General features: G+C 35.6%; 3 protein-coding genes and 1 long non-coding RNA gene across 4 annotated transcripts; 2 read left to right on the top strand and 2 right to left on the bottom strand.

Moving 5' to 3' along the window:
• The first annotated feature begins 33 nt into the window (after positions 1-33).
• On the top strand, positions 34-18,007 carry LOC135127523 (structural maintenance of chromosomes protein 4-like). The gene is made up of 17 exons (XM_064053962.1): positions 34-421; positions 468-659; positions 709-885; positions 930-1,034; positions 1,089-1,276; positions 1,334-1,474; positions 1,525-1,714; positions 1,765-1,947; positions 1,998-2,360; positions 2,409-2,611; positions 15,649-15,833; positions 15,886-16,438; positions 16,488-16,666; positions 16,720-16,859; positions 16,911-17,072; positions 17,176-17,423; positions 17,478-18,007. Exons 1-17 carry the CDS (start codon positions 176-178, stop codon positions 17,932-17,934), a joined length of 3,912 nt encoding a protein of 1,303 aa, XP_063910032.1. The 5' UTR covers positions 34-175; the 3' UTR covers positions 17,935-18,007.
• On the bottom strand, positions 3,140-6,008 carry LOC135127531 (uncharacterized). Its single transcript, XR_010280241.1, has 2 exons — positions 4,340-6,008; positions 3,140-4,285 (listed from the first exon to the last, which is right to left on the bottom strand). It is a non-coding gene; the product is annotated as an uncharacterized LOC135127531 (long non-coding RNA).
• Positions 17,921-19,284, bottom strand: LOC135127525 (THO complex subunit 3). The gene is made up of 3 exons (XM_064053964.1): positions 18,906-19,284; positions 18,326-18,849; positions 17,921-18,270 (listed from the first exon to the last, which is right to left on the bottom strand). Exons 1-3 carry the CDS (start codon positions 19,083-19,085, stop codon positions 18,012-18,014), a joined length of 963 nt encoding a protein of 320 aa, XP_063910034.1. The 5' UTR covers positions 19,086-19,284; the 3' UTR covers positions 17,921-18,011.
• Positions 19,285-19,371: 87 nt separating this feature from the next.
• Positions 19,372-20,142, top strand: LOC135127528 (nucleolar protein 16). The gene is made up of 2 exons (XM_064053966.1): positions 19,372-19,566; positions 19,616-20,142. The coding sequence occupies exons 1-2, from the start codon at positions 19,466-19,468 to the stop codon at positions 20,088-20,090; spliced, it is 576 nt and encodes a 191-aa protein (XP_063910036.1). The 5' UTR covers positions 19,372-19,465; the 3' UTR covers positions 20,091-20,142.
• Positions 20,143-20,339: the final 197 nt, after the last annotated feature.

Below are 20,339 nucleotides of genomic sequence, written 5' to 3' on the forward strand. Positions count from 1 at the left end.
CAAGTTTCAACCAATCATGTCACAACAAACGCGGCCAACTTCACGTTGACGCAAACGCCAAATAACCGTTAAAAATTTCAAATGTGCCCCCCAAACAGCTCTCAAACACTTCGATTGTGATTGTTTACAAATTTTATACTATTTTATACACTGACTTATAATCCACGTGTTCGATATGTCTGCGGTGAAAAACAAAAAACGAAAACACTCAGGAGAGGCTGTGGAAGTCGCTCCCGAAGAGCCCGACGATGAATTAAACTGGTCTGACGAAGAAGGTACTGTAGTTGACGGTATTCACATCCCCGCGCCGGCAAAACGCAACGTTTCTGCCACCTCGAACGCACGTTTAATCATCCGAAAGATCTCGAACAACTTCTTCAAGAGCTATGCACAAGAAACGGATCTGGGGCCCTTCTCGGTGGTAGGTTTGTGCAGCACGCATTCAACGATTTAGAGCTCTGTTGTAGTGTTTTAACGCCATCGTTGGCCCCAACGGCAGCGGCAAGAGCAACGTTATCGATTCCATGTTGTTTGTGTTTGGGTACAGAGCCACGAGGATCAGGTGCAAGAAACTCTCGGTGCTCCTTCACAACTCGGAGAAGTACAGAAGCGTACCTTCGTGTACAGTCGCCGTGCACTTTTGTCAAATCATCGATAAAGTAGGTGGATGTGTGAGTGGGAGTGGTAACAACAACATGCTTGTTTTAGCCAGGGAACGAATACGAGATTGTGCCAAACAGTGAATTTGTGGTGGCCAGAACTGCCAATAAAGACAACAGTTCATACTATGAGTTGAACGGGCGGCGGGTGCAGTTCAAAGAAATTGCTAAATTGTTGAGGCACCATGGGATCGATTTGGACCATAACCGGTTTCTTATTTTGCAGGTTTGTGTTTGATTTGGTTTATTTTGTCTCAAGAGGGTTTGTAGGGCGAGGTTGAAGAAATCGCGATGATGAAGAGCAAAGGGGCTAATGACAATGAAACTGGGATGTTGGAGTATTTGGAGGATATCATTGGCACTAATCGCTACAAGGTGGGTTTGTGGGGTCGTTGTTTGTTTTTATTTTGTGTTTTTTTTTATATTCAGAAACCGCTAGTAGAATTGAATGACAGGATAGAAAACTTGTCAGTTTTGAGGACAGAAAAGTTAAACAGGCTTATGTTGATCGAGAAGAAGTTGGACGAACTCAAAGGACCGATGGACGAGGCGATCGTGTTTTTGAAAACGGAGAACACGATTGCGACGTGCAAGAATTTTTTGTATCAGAGGAATGTGTAAGTAACGCGAAAACCGTTATATTGTTGATAGTTTGTCAATATTTAATGTTGTAGTTTTAAGTTGGAAGAAAAAGTTACAGAAATTAAAGAAGACAAAGCACAAATCAGCCAAAGTCGCAACAACATCATTGAAACGCTGAAAGAAATCGCTAAACAAAAAGGCGAAAAAGAAGACACTCTAAGACAAAAATCATTGTGAGTACTTTGAAACGATCTTCTCAATTTCCTGGCACAAATATTTCCAGAAAATACGACAAACTTACCCGGAAAAAGGACCAACTGAAAGAGGCTTTCAACGCCGCCGACAAAAAAGACGTGCAACTGCAAGCAGAGATGGTTCAGACTAACAACAATCGAAAAAAGTACAAACAACAACTGGAAGACGAACGGAAAAAACTCGCCCAACTACAGAACGTTCCTGACGAAAATAAAAAAGTGAGACGACTTTACTAAAAAAATCAAAACATATTGTGCGATTTTTGTAGACCATCGTTGAATGCGAAACGAAGGCAGTGCAACTGACGTCAGAAAAAGAAAAACTCGAAGCGCAAAAAACAAAACTCCTTGCCAATATTCGGGCGGAAACTGAAGACCTACAGAAAGAAAAAGAACGACTTGAAACCGGTTTGGGCCAACTCAAGAAGGCCGTACACGAAACAAAATCGGCGGTAGATTTATCATCATTTCGTGTTTTTATATCTATTATTATTTTTTGTAGTATGATTTAGCCAACGCAGAATTGAAACTAGCTCTAAGCCAAGAAGAAACTGAACAAAATAGGCTACAACAACTCCGCGAGATGATAACAGACATATCAGAAAAGATAGCACAGAGAACTGAAGAGGTGGCACAATTGCGACGAAAAATCCCCCTGACGGAGAAATCACTAAATGATGCTCAAAGAGAACTGGACAATGTTAAGCGCGAAACGGTTCAAGTCTCACGGGAAGTTGGACAGAAACGGATAAGCCTGCAAGAGACGAAAACTTCCATGCAAATGTCCAAGTCCCGTGGAAAAGTTCTGGACGCTCTGATGCAACAAAAACGACAAGGAAATTGTCCGGGACTTTACGGGCGTCTTGTAAGATCGCACTTTGGAGTACGAGTTTGAATTGAAATGGCGTTTTAGGGGGATTTGGGGGCCATTGATCAAAAATATGACGTAGCTGTGTCCACGGCGTGCGGTCCTTTGGATAATATCGTTGTCGACTGCGCAAATACGGCGCAGTGGTGCATCGAGTTTTTGAAGCAGCATGGGATAGGGAGGGCCACGTTTATTGCGCTCGATAAGCAGGAGTATTTGAGGGAACTGGCAAGCACGCGGATTCAGACGTGAGTTTTACGATTTTTCGATATCTCAGTTTTGGGTTAATAAATTGTGTCAAAAATCAACAACATGATTTGATTGTGACCACGGTTGTAGAATAGATAGGTTTGTACACTAATGGCTTGGGATGGCGACGCTTCTTTTCGATCCCTATATCCATGGAAAGGACACATACAGCTAGCGCCTCTACCTTGTCGAGCGGAAATCGTTCTAGTTATTTTGGGGATTTTCGTTTACATTGCTTTATGAACAATACAAAATTTGTAAATGACATTTGATCGGAGTCGATAAGTACGGTTTCTTTTATTAATTACATCGGTTATAGGCAGATGCCTATAGAGTTCTGTGTCCCTCATAGATAAATAATACTACGTAAATAGAATGCAAACTCCCACTTGATTTTTGGTCTCAATAAACGCCCCCTGGTGCCTTGTGGCCGGTGCTAAAGCATGAACTACTAGATGCGTCATTGCTGCATATTTTATAATTAATATTTTATTTTTATTATCACTAATAATATCAAAAACACAAAGTAGAATAATATACAATTTATTAGTATTATCTACGATTTTTTGACTTTAATTTTTTTTGGTACATTATACAAGCGTTTTGATATAATGCATTTTTATGTGTGGAAACTCTTGTATCGCGACCGCTTAAAATTAAATTCAAACCTTTTACAAACGTAAAAATTGTTAAATATATAATTTTATTACATATTTCACTTTCAATTAATTCCTTATGTTCACAATGAAACGAAAATTTGACATGATGAGATACTATAAACGAAATTTTGTTTTTGATGTTGTCGAAAGATGTACAATTGTTTAAAACGATTCTTGAAATATTATAAATTCTGTTAATGTTTTTTATAAAATCTAACTTACAATATTGCAATTTTCTGTTATTACAATTGTATTCTCTTATACGTATTAATTTGTAACATTGTTCGTCTTCCGAAAAATTGTTTAAAATTTGGGTTTTACAATATTCACACTTCAAATTTCTTAATGTTTTCGCAACCCAGCCAGACACATAACCAACAATACTTTTATGAAGATCCTTTTCTAAATTATATGGAGACAGTTTTGAAATGTACATATTCACGTTTAAAATTTCGTAACTCGTTTCATATACTGAAGGTTGATTTATGTTTTTATCCACAAGTCTTTTAATATGAAATAAATCCGGTATGTTCGTTTTCTCACAGTTTGCGCCCACTGAATTTGAACTATAAAAATTGCGTAATAATAGAGATTTGAAACTTTCCTTAAATTGGGCTGCCGTTAGATTAGTTGCTCGATTTCTTTGACTTCTGATTTTGCCAAAATAGTTTTCAATAACATCTTGATTTAAACATCTAGGTAAAAAATATTTGCACCTGCCCTGTTCTACTCAAATTGTATGTAAATCCACAAAACCTTCTAACGTTGCAATCCAGTTTTTTATACACGGAGGTACTACCATTTTTCCGGCCTCATCGACGAAATACATATCACCCAAAATTTTGATAGCTTCCTTCCAAAAATGTTTATGACCAGAAGATTTAAATACGCCCCCAGAAAATGGTTTTCCGCACCGTGGTTGAAAAGTACTGCCATTTACACTGTCGAAGAGCTTGTCAAAAAATTTTATAATTCGTGCTGTTCCCATTGCCTCGTGTGTTAAACTGCATTCGGCTGTAAAATTAAATTGTAAATGAATCTGTTAATTATTTTTAAATTTGTATTTACTAGATTTAACCAATAGCGTAATAGTCGATGCCATTGAGTGACTCAAAACTTGTGTCGCATAGCACACCTTCATCTTTTGAATTTTTTCCGGAATTACGTGGAGATCCGTAATTTTGTGTAGAGCCCGTAATTCTCCACATGTTTGATCACTGTAGTACGCATCGATTATATGTTTCCAATTTGCAACCAAAATTTCTTCGCTTGTTTTCCACACTAAATTTTTAGTAAGCAGATTGTTCCTAATACATTTAATTAAATGAGGCGTGTCATATAATGGAATAATTTCTTGATCCCCTAATAAAATTCTTCTTTTAGGTTCCATCCCTTTATGTATATAACGTTGTTTCGACTCCTTTAGCAGAGAATTTATAGCTGCTTGGTTTGGTTGGCCTTGATCACAAATTGTAACCAGAATTTTGAATCCACAATTTTGTATTTTTTCAACCAGAGTTTTTATAATAGTTGTCAATATGTAAGATTTTGTAGACGAAAAAGAAAATGCAAAGTATATTGGCTGTTGCCATTTTTTAAACACTCCGCGAATGAAAAAAACAAGAACATGATCTGCTATCTGTAAATTTTGTTCAAATCCAAAATTTTGAAATCCGAAAAATGTATCCGTATATTTGTCATAGTCTATGTGGGGCATTATGGACATTTCATCAAAAATTAATGCACATATTCTATCTTGGTTATTTAATTTTGAAGCAGATTCTTTAAGATTGTCGAAAATTATTTTGTTTATACCAACGTCTACTGGAATTTTGTTCAACATAGACATAATTGTTTGACGTGAAGGCAGTGCAAAAATCTGTCTCATTTTTCTATAACATCTCCCAGACTGTTTATAAAACATTAATGCAAATAATTTATCTTCAGTGGTAAACCTGCGACCCTTTGGTTTGACATTTCGTCTTTTTAATTGTGATAAACAAAAATTTATAGCATCCTGACTTAAAATTTTGCTTTCTAATTTTACTTCAAATTTGGAGTATAATTTCAATCGTTGGCGATACGAAGCTACCTTAATTTTGTTTCTACGGGCTGTACGCGAAATATTCCTAGAATTTGAATGTAAATTTAGTATTCGAGAAGATTCTTGGTTTAAAGTTTCGTTTAGGGTTTCTCTGGAATTTCGAGATACTTCAGTACAAAATTTTTGAGAATCCAGTATAGAAATAGGGTTTACGGGATCATGGGTGTGTCTTTCGGGGTCGTTCATATTATCTGAAATTATTGTAAAAATTATCTATGGCATTCACTTGCACACAAATATTTACCATGCATAATTTGAATTGTAGGAATGGCAGTATTTTTAAGTTTTTGATTGGGGCCAAAATCCGTTTCTTTAAAATGTACATCGCAAAGAAAATATCCATTTTTATATATTTTCGTGGGATCTAATTTGCCTAAATTTGGATTCCCTGTCCGTTCCAACCAAATTTTAAAACGCTCGTTGTATTTGTAGGGGTTGGGAAAACGATGGCGTTTAATAATTTTAGTGTTTAGACATTTCAAAACACTGCATAGTTTCATATTTTACGCTTTGTTATCACGTATAATCACACAAATGACACTTTTATACTAATCATAAATGACATTAGTTTTTTTATTGTTTCTTAAAATTGGCTGTGGAAGTTGTCGCCAAGTAATTTTTGGAAAAAAATACTTTACTGCTATCAGTGCTATCTCTTATTATGTGGCCGTACATAAGCCTAGACACAAACCTGGGACACGCATTACAGCCGAGTTTGCATTCTATTTTACGTAGTATTATTTATCTATGGTGTCCCTCATAGATAAATAATACTACGTAAATAGAATGCAAACTCCCACTTGATTTTTGGTCTCAATAAACGCCCCCTGGTGCCTTGTGGCCGGTGCTAAAGCATGAACTACTAGATGCGTCATTGCTGCATATTTTATAATTAATATTTTATTTTTATTATCACTAATAATATCAAAAACACAAAGTAGAATAATATACAATTTATTAGTATTGTCTACGATTTTTTGACTTTAATTTTTTTTGGTACATTATACAAGCGTTTTGATATAATGCATTTTTATGTGTGGAAACTCTTGTATCGCGACCGCTTAAAATTAAATTCAAACCTTTTACAAACGTAAAAATTGTTAAATATATAATTTTATTACATATTTCACTTTCAATTAATTCCTTATGTTCACAATGAAACGAAAATTTGACATGATGAGATACTATAAACGAAATTTTGTTTTTGATGTTGTCGAAAGATGTACAATTGTTTAAAACGATTCTTGAAATATTATAAATTCTGTTAATGTTTTTTATAAAATCTAACTTACAATATTGCAATTTTCTGTTATTACAATTGTATTCTCTTATACGTATTAATTTGTAACATTGTTCGTCTTCCGAAAAATTGTTTAAAATTTGGGTTTTACAATATTCACACTTCAAATTTCTTAATGTTTTCGCAACCCAGCCAGACACATAACCAACAATACTTTTATGAAGATCTTTTTCTAAATTATATGGAGACAGTTTTGAAATCTACATATTCACGTTTAAAATTTCGTAACTCGTTTCATATACTGAAGGTTGATTTATGTTTTTATCCACAAGTCTTTTAATATGAAATAAATCCGGTATGTTCGTTTTCTCACAGTTTGCGCCCACTGAATTTGAACTATAAAAATTGCGTAATAATAGAGATTTGAAACTTTCCTTAAATTGGGCTGCCGTTAGATTAGTTGCTCGATTTCTTTGACTTCTGATTTTGCCAAAATAGTTTTCAATAACATCTTGATTTAAACATCTAGGTAAAAAATATTTGCACCTGCCCTGTTCTACTCAAATTGTATGTAAATCCACAAAACCTTCTAACGTTGCAATCCAGTTTTTTATACACGGAGGTACTACCATTTTTCCGGCCTCATCGACGAAATACATATCACCCAAAATTTTGATAGCTTCCTTCCAAAAATGTTTATGACCAGAAGATTTAAATACGCCCCCAGAAAATGGTTTTCCGCACCGTGGTTGAAAAGTACTGCCATTTACACTGTCGAAGAGCTTGTCAAAAAATTTTATAATTCGTGCTGTTCCCATTGCCTCGTGTGTTAAACTGCATTCGGCTGTAAAATTAAATTGTAAATGAATCTGTTAATTATTTTTAAATTTGTATTTACTAGATTTAACCAATAGCGTAATAGTCGATGCCATTGAGTGACTCAAAACTTGTGTCGCATAGCACACCTTCATCTTTTGAATTTTTTCCGGAATTACGTGGAGATCCGTAATTTTGTGTAGAGCCCGTAATTCTCCACATGTTTGATCACTGTAGTACGCATCGATTATATGTTTCCAATTTGCAACCAAAATTTCTTCGCTTGTTTTCCACACTAAATTTTTAGTAAGCAGATTGTTCCTAATACATTTAATTAAATGAGGCGTGTCATATAATGGAATAATTTCTTGATCCCCTAATAAAATTCTTCTTTTAGGTTCCATCCCTTTATGTATATAACGTTGTTTCGACTCCTTTAGCAGAGAATTTATAGCTGCTTGGTTTGGTTGGCCTTGATCACAAATTGTAACCAGAATTTTGAATCCACAATTTTGTATTTTTTCAACCAGAGTTTTTATAATAGTTGTCAATATGTAAGATTTTGTAGACGAAAAAGAAAATGCAAAGTATATTGGCTGTTGCCATTTTTTAAACACTCCGCGAATGAAAAAAACAAGAACATGATCTGCTATCTGTAAATTTTGTTCAAATCCAAAATTTTGAAATCCGAAAAATGTATCCGTATATTTGTCATAGTCTATGTGGGGCATTATGGACATTTCATCAAAAATTAATGCACATATTCTATCTTGGTTATTTAATTTTGAAGCAGATTCTTTAAGATTGTCGAAAATTATTTTGTTTATACCAACGTCTACTGGAATTTTGTTCAACATAGACATAATTGTTTGACGTGAAGGCAGTGCAAAAATCTGTCTCATTTTTCTATAACATCTCCCAGACTGTTTATAAAACATTAATGCAAATAATTTATCTTCAGTGGTAAACCTGCGACCCTTTGGTTTGACATTTCGTCTTTTTAATTGTGATAAACAAAAATTTATAGCATCCTGACTTAAAATTTTGCTTTCTAATTTTACTTCAAATTTGGAGTATAATTTCAATCGTTGGCGATACGAAGCTACCTTAATTTTGTTTCTACGGGCTGTACGCGAAATATTCCTAGAATTTGAATGTAAATTTAGTATTCGAGAAGATTCTTGGTTTAAAGTTTCGTTTAGGGTTTCTCTGGAATTTCGAGATACTTCAGTACAAAATTTTTGAGAATCCAGTATAGAAATAGGGTTTACGGGATCATGGGTGTGTCTTTCGGGGTCGTTCATATTATCTGAAATTATTGTAAAAATTATCTATGGCATTCACTTGCACACAAATATTTACCATGCATAATTTGAATTGTAGGAATGGCAGTATTTTTAAGTTTTTGATTGGGGCCAAAATCCGTTTCTTTAAAATGTACATCGCAAAGAAAATATCCATTTTTATATATTTTCGTGGGATCTAATTTGCCTAAATTTGGATTCCCTGTCCGTTCCAACCAAATTTTAAAACGCTCGTTGTATTTGTAGGGGTTGGGAAAACGATGGCGTTTAATAATTTTAGTGTTTAGACATTTCAAAACACTGCATAGTTTCATATTTTACGCTTTGTTATCACGTATAATCACACAAATGACACTTTTATACTAATCATAAATGACATTAGTTTTTTTATTGTTTCTTAAAATTGGCTGTGGAAGTTGTCGCCAAGTAATTTTTGGAAAAAAATACTTTACTGCTATCAGTGCTATCTCTTATTATGTGGCCGTACATAAGCCTAGACACAAACCTGGGACACGCATTACAGCCGAGTTTGCATTCTATTTTACGTAGTATTATTTATCTATGGTGTCCCTCATAGATAAATAATACTACGTAAATAGAATGCAAACTCCCACTTGATTTTTGGTCTCAATAAACGCCCCCTGGTGCCTTGTGGCCGGTGCTAAAGCATGAACTACTAGATGCGTCATTGCTGCATATTTTATAATTAATATTTTATTTTTATTATCACTAATAATATCAAAAACACAAAGTAGAATAATATACAATTTATTAGTATTGTCTACGATTTTTTGACTTTAATTTTTTTTGGTACATTATACAAGCGTTTTGATATAATGCATTTTTATGTGTGGAAACTCTTGTATCGCGACCGCTTAAAATTAAATTCAAACCTTTTACAAACGTAAAAATTGTTAAATATATAATTTTATTACATATTTCACTTTCAATTAATTCCTTATGTTCACAATGAAACGAAAATTTGACATGATGAGATACTATAAACGAAATTTTGTTTTTGATGTTGTCGAAAGATGTACAATTGTTTAAAACGATTCTTGAAATATTATAAATTCTGTTAATGTTTTTTATAAAATCTAACTTACAATATTGCAATTTTCTGTTATTACAATTGTATTCTCTTATACGTATTAATTTGTAACATTGTTCGTCTTCCGAAAAATTGTTTAAAATTTGGGTTTTACAATATTCACACTTCAAATTTCTTAATGTTTTCGCAACCCAGCCAGACACATAACCAACAATACTTTTATGAAGATCTTTTTCTAAATTATATGGAGACAGTTTTGAAATCTACATATTCACGTTTAAAATTTCGTAACTCGTTTCATATACTGAAGGTTGATTTATGTTTTTATCCACAAGTCTTTTAATATGAAATAAATCCGGTATGTTCGTTTTCTCACAGTTTGCGCCCACTGAATTTGAACTATAAAAATTGCGTAATAATAGAGATTTGAAACTTTCCTTAAATTGGGCTGCCGTTAGATTAGTTGCTCGATTTCTTTGACTTCTGATTTTGCCAAAATAGTTTTCAATAACATCTTGATTTAAACATCTAGGTAAAAAATATTTGCACCTGCCCTGTTCTACTAAAATTGTATGTAAATCCACAAAACCTTCTAACGTTGCAATCCAGTTTTTTATACACGGAGGTACTACCATTTTTCCGGCCTCATCGACGAAATACATATCACCCAAAATTTTGATAGCTTCCTTCCAAAAATGTTTATGACCAGAAGATTTAAATACGCCCCCAGAAAATGGTTTTCCGCACCGTGCTTGAAAAGTACTGCCATTTACACTGTCGAAGAGCTTGTCAAAAAATTTTATAATTCGTGCTGTTCCCATTGCCTCGTGTGTTAAACTGCATTCGGCTGTAAAATTAAATTGTAAATGAATCTGTTAATTATTTTTAAATTTGTATTTACTAGATTTAACCAATAGCGTAATAGTCGATGCCATTGAGTGACTCAAAACTTGTGTCGCATAGCACACCTTCATCTTTTGAATTTTTTCCGGAATTACGTGGAGATCCGTAATTTTGTGTAGAGCCCGTAATTCTCCACATGTTTGATCACTGTAGTACGCATCGATTATATGTTTCCAATTTGCAACCAAAATTTCCTCGCTTGTTTTCCACACTAAATTTTTAGTAAGCAGATTGTTCCTAATACATTTAATTAAATGAGGCGTGTCATATAAGGGAATAATTTCTTGATCCCCTAATAAAATTCTTCTTTTAGGTTCCATCCCTTTATGTATATAACGTTGTTTCGACTCCTTTAGCAGAGAATTTATAGCTGCTTGGTTTGGTTGGCCTTGATCACAAATTGTAACCAGAATTTTGAATCCACAATTTTGTATTTTTTCAACCAGAGTTTTTATAATAGTTGTCAATATGTAAGATTTTGTAGACGAAAAAGAAAATGCAAAGTATATTGGCTGTTGCCATTTTTTAAACACTCCGCGAATGAAAAAAACAAGAACATGATCTGCTATCTGTAAATTTTGTTCAAATCCAAAATTTTGAAATCCGAAAAATGTATCCGTATATTTGTCATAGTCTATGTGGGGCATTATGGACATTTCATCAAAAATTAATGCACATATTCTATCTTGGTTATTTAATTTTGAAGCAGATTCTTTAAGATTGTCGAAAATTATTTTGTTTATACCAACGTCTACTGGAATTTTGTTCAACATAGACATAATTGTTTGACGTGAAGGCAGTGCAAAAATCTGTCTCATTTTTCTATAACATCTCCCAGACTGTTTATAAAACATTAATGCAAATAATTTATCTTCAGTGGTAAACCTGCGACCCTTTGGTTTGACATTTCGTCTTTTTAATTGTGATAAACAAAAATTTATAGCATCCTGACTTAAAATTTTGCTTTCTAATTTTACTTCAAATTTGGAGTATAATTTCAATCGTTGGCGATACGAAGCTACCTTAATTTTGTTTCTACGGGCTGTACGCGAAATATTCCTAGAATTTGAATGTAAATTTAGTATTCGAGAAGATTCTTGGTTTAAAGTTTCGTTTAGGGTTTCTCTGGAATTTCGAGATACTTCAGTACAAAATTTTTGAGAATCCAGTATAGAAATAGGGTTTACGGGATCATGGGTGTGTCTTTCGGGGTCGTTCATATTATCTGAAATTATTGTAAAAATTATCTATGGCATTCACTTGCACACAAATATTTACCATGCATAATTTGAATTGTAGGAATGGCAGTATTTTTAAGTTTTTGATTGGGGCCAAAATCCGTTTCTTTAAAATGTACATCGCAAAGAAAATATCCATTTTTATATATTTTCGTGGGATCTAATTTGCCTAAATTTGGATTCCCTGTCCGTTCCAACCAAATTTTAAAACGCTCGTTGTATTTGTAGGGGTTGGGAAAACGATGGCGTTTAATAATTTTAGTGTTTAGACATTTCAAAACACTGCATAGTTTCATATTTTACGCTTTGTTATCACGTATAATCACACAAATGACACTTTTATACTAATCATAAATGACATTAGTTTTTTTATTGTTTCTTAAAATTGGCTGTGGAAGTTGTCGCCAAGTAATTTTTGGAAAAAAATACTTTACTGCTATCAGTGCTATCTCTTATTATGTGGCCGGTACATAAGCCTAGACACAAACCTGGGACACGCATTACAGCCGAGTTTGCATTCTATTTTACGTAGTATTATTTATCTATGGTGTCCCTAAAGCGTCAAAAACCAGGCGACGCGATCGGCAATTGGCGTCGCTGACCAGGGGTATGCAAATGTATGCTAGTGTATCAACCTATCTATTGTACAACCGTGATTGTGACCTGACTTGACGTAGTGACATTTGATCGAAAAGTGTGGTTACGGTCCACTTTTGCACTATACCACCCAGAGCTGTTCAGTACTTCAAGTAAAAGTACTTGAAGTAATACTTCAAGTACTTTAAGTACTTCAAGTACTTTACTTGAAGTACTTTTATATTTAGGTACTTGGTACTTGGTACTTGGAGTATTTCTAAAATGTACTTGAGTTTAGTACTTGATTTTGCCAAGTACTTTACTGCAAGTACTTCACTCAGTATTTTAAATACTCTTGAATTACTTGAAGTATGAAAGTGGAAATTTCAAATACTTTAGTCTCTATTTTACGAAGTGTTTACATCTCAAAATAGGGTCTGTTAAATACTTGAAGTTATTAATTCAATTATTTGATTAGATGTATTTTTATAGTACAATCGTGTTTGTTTCCTATGAGGTTATATTTTGATCTGTGATTGTGGATATCTTATCCATAATATGACGTACATTTCGTAGGTACTTGCATAATGCCGATAGATAGATAGGTAAGAAAATTAATGTCATAAATATGTCATTTGAGAGTGGATGACGACAGCAGAAGGGTGGGAGATCTGTGTAAAATTTTCAGCGATGTAAAGTTGTGAATATATGAATTTTGTCTTTTTTGTATTTTGGTCTGGAACTTAACTTTGCGGGTAGTTTTTCAGTACCTTCCAGGTACCCCAAAGGGAATCGGGTTTGTTGACGTACCTGCTAAAGTGCAAGGTCGGATTTGAAAATATTTGAGAAATGATTCAGTACTCGTTTAAAAAGATATTTATTCTTTCATTAGTTTCTTAACCCCGCCTTGTATTTGTCAGTAAGAAGCCTGGTCAGGGCGGAGAACTCGGCAGGGGATTATCCCTTTTATTATAATAGCTGATGGCAGGTACAGACTTTAATATTCGCCTCTTCCTCGTAGAATTTAAACACAATTTTATGTTAAATATTTTGCAGTTTAATTTTCTTTATCATGTTAGACACTCGTTTTTTACCAAATTTTCTTTTTTTGTTCATACATGGTTCAGCCATATAAACTTAGTTTATTATTACTACTTATATTTTCTCACATTACAGTTTCAAATAATCTTTTAAATTGTATGAATTATTTGAACACCAACAATTTAAAAAGACGTAATGCAGAAAAACAATGATTTTAAAAGTCACGCTAATTAGTGTCATTTGTCTTTCCTGTGCGGATTTTATTTATTACCGTACAATAACTTTACGTATTACACTGCATCGTTTATTACATAAACCCAATATTGTTCAAAATTAAATATGTTTTGTGAAACTCGGCTCGTAGTACCAATGTTTTTTGTAATCCAGTTGATACGACCATGACTGTATGGTTTTGATGAGTACCGAATTGTACTTTGATATTGCTCGAAGGACATTTGTTTTGTTGTGTGCGAAATAATAGACAGCGTTCGGTTTCGATGTTTCAATACAGGACGGTTACAGAAGTACTGAATTTACATTTGTATTTACAATATCAGGTAAAGATACCCAAAAGGGTCAGTGGCCGCTTCCGTAAATGGAACAAAATACATATTCACATTATAAAAAAATACAAAGTTAATGAAATTCGCGATTAGTTAGTATAATTGCCTAGATAAATACACCCCTACGAAATATTTTAACAATAATAAATTTAGTACATACATATTTACCTGAATTTTCGCAAAAGCCGTTGTTAGGCATTCCCTGAAGTCATTGTAGTTATCAGTTACTAATGTCATCTTCTTTGGGTTTTCAGGTAAAAATAAAAAATAAGCCAATCGAAATTGTAAAGGAAAATTCTGAAAGTATTGTGGCATTAGAGGAACAAAATTTTGTATAAAAGGACGGAACAGCATTACGAACCTATTATTTGTGATTTGTCAGTGTAAAGTTACATACTTAGTTAGACAAACACTGTAGTGATTAGTGTTTACTATTTAGTCACTGTAGTATTTAGGTTAATTTAATAATTTTTAGAATAGTAAATACGTAAATGGTAAAGTCGTAAATATGGGGCATTCATTCCAAGAAAATTCTCAGCATTTTTGGTAACCGCAAAAGTAAAAAACGACTAATTGGACTCTCGTTTTAGGCATTTTATTTTTTATTTAAAATATTCACACGTTTTTTTTTAAAATGCAACATAGTGACTTAAACATTTTTATGTCACGAGCATGTATATGTATCGCACAGCTCTTAAAATTTTTTTCTGAAAAATTTCAGTTTCACAAATCCGGCCCTGTGCACTTTCACAATAGGTAATGATTAAGGGTGCTGTAAACTATCCACAAACTTAAATACGGAACCGGTTCATAAAATTAATATATTTTTAACACAACTTTATTAAAAAATCAGAACGTTTTGGTGGTGAACCAAAATTCAAAATATTAAAAAAAGGCAACAGAAGCCTGAGAAAATACCATACAGCGCCGATGTTTTTGTTATAAATTAATAGTAAGCATACATAGACAACGCCGTCATGTATTTTATTATAAATTTTAAATTAGAAATAGACGTTAATTTTGTCGAAGGCATTGTGTCAACAGAAAGATGTAAAAGTATTTCAAAAGAATATTGTTTATAAATAACATAGTATTATCAATAAGTGAGCTACCATTCTGCATTTAAGTTGATGCTTATGCAATTTTTTATGTGGCGAAATATGTATTATTGTATACTTAAATTCTGAGTATTAAAAAATTCAGTTCTAAAACATATTAAGCTTTTTTAAAAAAACAGGAAAAGTTATCTAATTCTACAGTATTTCAAATAATTAGAAAGTACTTGAAGCATTTTCAGTACTTCAAGTATTTGTAAGTACTTGAAGTATACCTCCAGTACTTCAAGTACTCGTAAGTACTTGAAGTAATGTACTTGGCTTGTACTTCAAGTACATCTGAAAAGTACTTGATACTTGAAATACGCTTGCTGAAAGTAAGTACTTGGTACTTTACTTGAACACCATTTCAAGTAGTACTTTGTACTTCGTACTTCAAGTACTTTTTTTGGGTACTTTGAACAGCTCTGATACCACCTATTTCAGGCCCGAAAACGTTCACCGCTTGTTCGACCTCATCAAAATCCCAGATGAGACCGTCCGTACTGCCTTTTATTTCGCCCTTCGGGACACTCTGGTGGCCGACGACCTTGAACAAGCAACCCGAATCGCGTACGGGGCCAGGCGTTACAGAGTCGTCACTCTTAAAGGAGATCTCATTGAAACCTCTGGTATAATTTTCAAACGTTTAAATAAATCAATAGATAAATCAACTGGTAACAGGTACGATGAGCGGCGGCGGGAAAACGGTAAGTCGGGGCCGCATGGGTCAGTCCGTCGTCGTGACCAACATCAACCCCAAAGAAATCCAGAAGATGGAAACGCACCTAGGACAGTGCGAAGACCGACTCGTGGAACTAACCCAGAAACAGGCCACTCTAGAAAGCCAGATCAACACCCTCCTGCCGGAATTGAATATGATGAAGCTCAACCTACAAAAATTCAACGAGGTTTTGCAGTCTCTGAAACAGCAGCAGCCGGTGCTTCAGCAAAAGTTCAAGAACCAAGAAAACGTGGTGAAAGCGACCAAGTCCGACGCGAAGCAAATTCAGAGATTGACGGTGATCGTGGAGGAGGAGAAGGACGCGTTCGAGGAAGCTTCGGCCGCAGCGCAAGAAATTCAATCGAAAGTTGATAGACTGACGGAGAAGATTAGAGAGAAAACGACCGGGAAGATGAGGGCGGTGGATAAGAGTTTGAATGAGGTGTCGAAGTCGATAGACAAGTGCAAAGCGGAGATTACGAGGTTGAGGGTGGCCACGACGGCGTCCGAAAGGTGAGTTTCGGGTGATTTTTACAACTTTGAATAATTTTTCGTTTTGAAGGAATGCGAAGAAGTCGGCGCAGAAGATCACCACTTTGGAGCAGAATATCGTCGACGCGGAAAACAGGTTAAGAGCGATGAAAGAAGAAAGAGAGACCATAGAATCGGACGGGAGAAAATTGCTCCAGTGCATTGAAGAAATGGCGGAGCAGTTGGAGAATGGCGAAGGGGAATATGCAGGTGAGGAAAGTGAGGTTGGTATTAGGAGAGATATATTGAAAGAATTGGCGTAGAGTTGAAGAACGAGGTGAAGGCGCTGACTGCTGAAGAAAAGAAGCTGTTGTTGAAGCAAGTGGACGTGGATCAGACTTTCAAAAGCATCAACGAAAAGTTGAACGAATGTAACAGTGCGAGTCATCAGTGGACCGCAAAGGTATGTTTTTTTCGAAGTTTGTAAGGAAAAGAATCTGATTAATTTTTCCAGTTGGCCCAACTCAAACTGCACGACATTCCGGAAGACTCCTCCGAATTGAAAACGTTCACGCCTGAGGAACTCCAATCGAAAAACCCGGAAGTGGTTGAACTCGAGCTCCAAGCGGCCCAAAATAACATAAAAAATACGAAACCGAATCTCAACGTCATCCAGGTAAATAAAACACGAGAAACCCTTTTGACTTTTTTCCAAAAATATGGATGTTTAATGAAAAAAAAAATTGTTACAATAATTGTTAAAAACAAAATATTTCCAGGAATACCGAACCGGCCAAAACAACTACATGGAAAAAGCCAAAGAACTCGAAACCATAACAACGAAAAGAAACGACATGAAAACCCTCCACGACAAGGTGAAAAACCAAAGACGCGACGAATTTTTAGTGGGCTACAACATCATCAGAATGAAACTGAAAGAAATGTACCAGATGATAACGCTGGGCGGCGACGCGGATTTCGAAATTCTGGATTCGTGTGATCCTTTCGCCGACGGGGTGCAGCTGAAGTAAGACAGCGTAGCTGCTGAAACATCCGATGATTATAACGTTTTTTTTTTCAGTGTGCGACCTCCACGCAAATCTTGGAAGGCCATTTCGAATTTATCAGGGGGCGAAAAAACCCTCTCGTCCCTAGCTCTAGTGTTTGCTCTCCATTATTACAAACCGTCTCCTTTGTACGTAATGGACGAAATCGACGCCGCTTTAGACTTCAAAAACGTGTCCATAGTGGGGCACTACATCAAAGAGCGGACTAAAAACGCCCAGTTCATCATCATCTCTCTCCGTTCCAACATGTTTGAACTGTGCGACAACTTGATAGGGATTTATAAAATATTTAACTGTACCAAAAGCATAACGATCGACCCCAGAGGCTTCGACGATAAAAAGCAAGAACCGGAGAAAGAAGTCGCCGTTCAGAGGCACGTACCCGAAAGCCAGGAGCCCGTGGCAAGGGTGGTACAGAACGAGGATGCGGTAGTCAACGATTCTCTAGAAGACGCGATGGATGTATCATAGTTTTATCATTTAATTATATAAGAAGAGCAATGTAAAAAAATTGAGTTTATAAATTTGTATTAATTTTTTCAAACGTGTTAGTCTGACGGAAAGCCCCACACTTTGAGACTCCCGGCGTCCCGCTTCCTGTCGTAGGCATCCTTGTCGTCGCAAGCGTACGCTAAAAAGTACATTGATGGGTGCCAAGCTACCGTGAAGGTCGCTGCTTCAACGGAAATGTCGGCGATTTTGTCGCCCGTTTCCACGAACCCGATGTCGATAATCAGGTCCTCGGAGGCGGAGGCCAGGAGTTGCCCGTCGTAACTAAACGAAATCGTCCTCACCGGCCAATCCATCCTGCACAACACAAAATAGAAACCTTTCCTCTCCTAGTAAAAAATAAAACAATCACCTTGTGAACACCCTCTGGCACGCCAATTCGTTGATGTCCCACAGCGACACCAAGGCATCCGCGCTCCCCGTCGCGAAGTACTTCCCCGTGGGGTCGAACTCTATACAAATACACGTTCCAGGATGGGCTTTCAAAATGTGTTGTCTTTTCAACTCCGGGTAACTCAAGATGTGGACACAACCTTGCCCGTTCGTCAGAAAGAACAAGTCGCTGGTGTTGTTCCACGAGATCTCGTTCACTTCGAAGTTGAACTGTTCCTCAGCTTCGATTTTGTGGGTTCTCGCGTCTATGAAAGTTACGAGGTCTTCTTTATTCCCCACCGCTATGGCGTTTCCGTCGGGAGACCACGTGATGTTGATGTTCTCGCCCTTTGTGTTGATGGTGGCGACGCATTTCTGGATTCTGGTGTCCCAGATGCGCACTGATTTGTCGCCACTGGCTGTACTGAGGAGGTCGGAGTGGGATTGGTGCCAGCAGAGTTGGTCGACGGAGCCGCCGTGGCCTTTGAAGGTGATTTCTTTGTTCTAAAATTAGAAAGTTCTGTTGAAATGTGAAAATTTTTAAGAGAAAAGGGGCTCACCAATCGATCTCTGTCCAGAGTGTAGATGCAGACGGATTTATCAAAGGACCCAGAAGCCAAGCGCTTACCGTCGCAGCTCCACCCCACAGAGTGAACTTTAGAGGAATGTCCCGAATACTCTTTGATTTTGCAGTGGCTTTTGAAGTAAGTTTGGAGCTCCTCGATCTTGCTTTGATACATGTTTGTTATGACCGGGAAATGAAACTTGATCACATGTAGCGAATTATATGCATTTTGTAACACAACAATGAAAAAATGGTTTAAAAGAGTAATTAAAATGCTGATTTTGTGTTTCGTCGGTTAACCCTATTGTGGTTTTATATATATTATATCATTTTTTTTTGTCTCGCACAAACACAAACTCTACACTTTTTCAATATCTTTGTATCTGTATGATCTGTATCTGTCACAAAATGTCATTCCGTTATTATACCAACATAAACGCAAGAAAAGTTCACATTTTTATTTAAAAAGTACTGCAGCTGTCATTTTCACTGCTTGATTTGTGCTCCACGCTTTTAGGTTAATTTGCACCTTATTGTTTTAGAAAATCGATTAAAATGACAAAATTACGCAAACAGAGACGAAGAAAAGTTTACCGACACAACGTAAACCGAAAAAGACTCCGAAACAAAATACACGGTGTAGGAAAAATTTCATGGTACCGTTCATAACATGCTCTTCTTTTTTTTTTAAATTTGTGTTTTCAGCAAAGAAATTAAAAGCGCGTGGGACCAACGCAAGTCGATTCAAACCAACTTACAAGAAATGGGGTTGTCCTATGACCCCAACAAAACCATTAAAATTCCTAGCAACAAACAGAAACTAAAAGTATCGATTGCTTCAAATGACAACGAATGGGAGGAAGAACACATGGAGGCACAACCCACAAAATTGCACGTCGTTGAGAGTTTGGAAGAGGATGCTAGAGCCCCAAGAGTTAAAATGTTCCGACTGCCAAAGGGACAGGTGGAATGGATAACTTACCTGATGGATACATATGGGAAGAACTACAGAGCAATGGCCAGGGACAAGAAAAATTACAATCAAGAAACGTGGAAGCAGATTAGAGCGAAAATAAAGAGATTTAAGAGTATTCCAGAACAGTACTCTGAGTATTTGAAGGCAAGAAACTTGAATGATGGAGATGGTGAAAGTGATGACCTATCAGACGATGAAGTTTAAAATAAACAGTCATTTGTACCTATTTATAATGAAAAATACCGTATAAATTTTATTTTGTGGACGTTTTTGAATTGGGAATAACATAACCTCAAAATGTGAAAATAAAGTTAGGAAAGAAGGCCGCATTTTATTATTCTTTATTTATTTTTAAATTGGAAACTGGTGCAGAATCGTGCATGTTTCTATAATATATAGAATTAGATAATTTAACTGAAGTTTTTTTTTATTATAACACTAATGTCGAAATTT

Source organism: Zophobas morio, unplaced genomic scaffold (genome assembly GCF_036711695.1).
Source record: "Zophobas morio isolate AGI-343-1 ecotype UQ-CSIRO unplaced genomic scaffold, CSIRO_AGI_Zmor_V1 ptg000012l, whole genome shotgun sequence".
Classification (NCBI taxonomy): Eukaryota; Metazoa; Arthropoda; class Insecta; order Coleoptera; family Tenebrionidae; genus Zophobas; species Zophobas morio.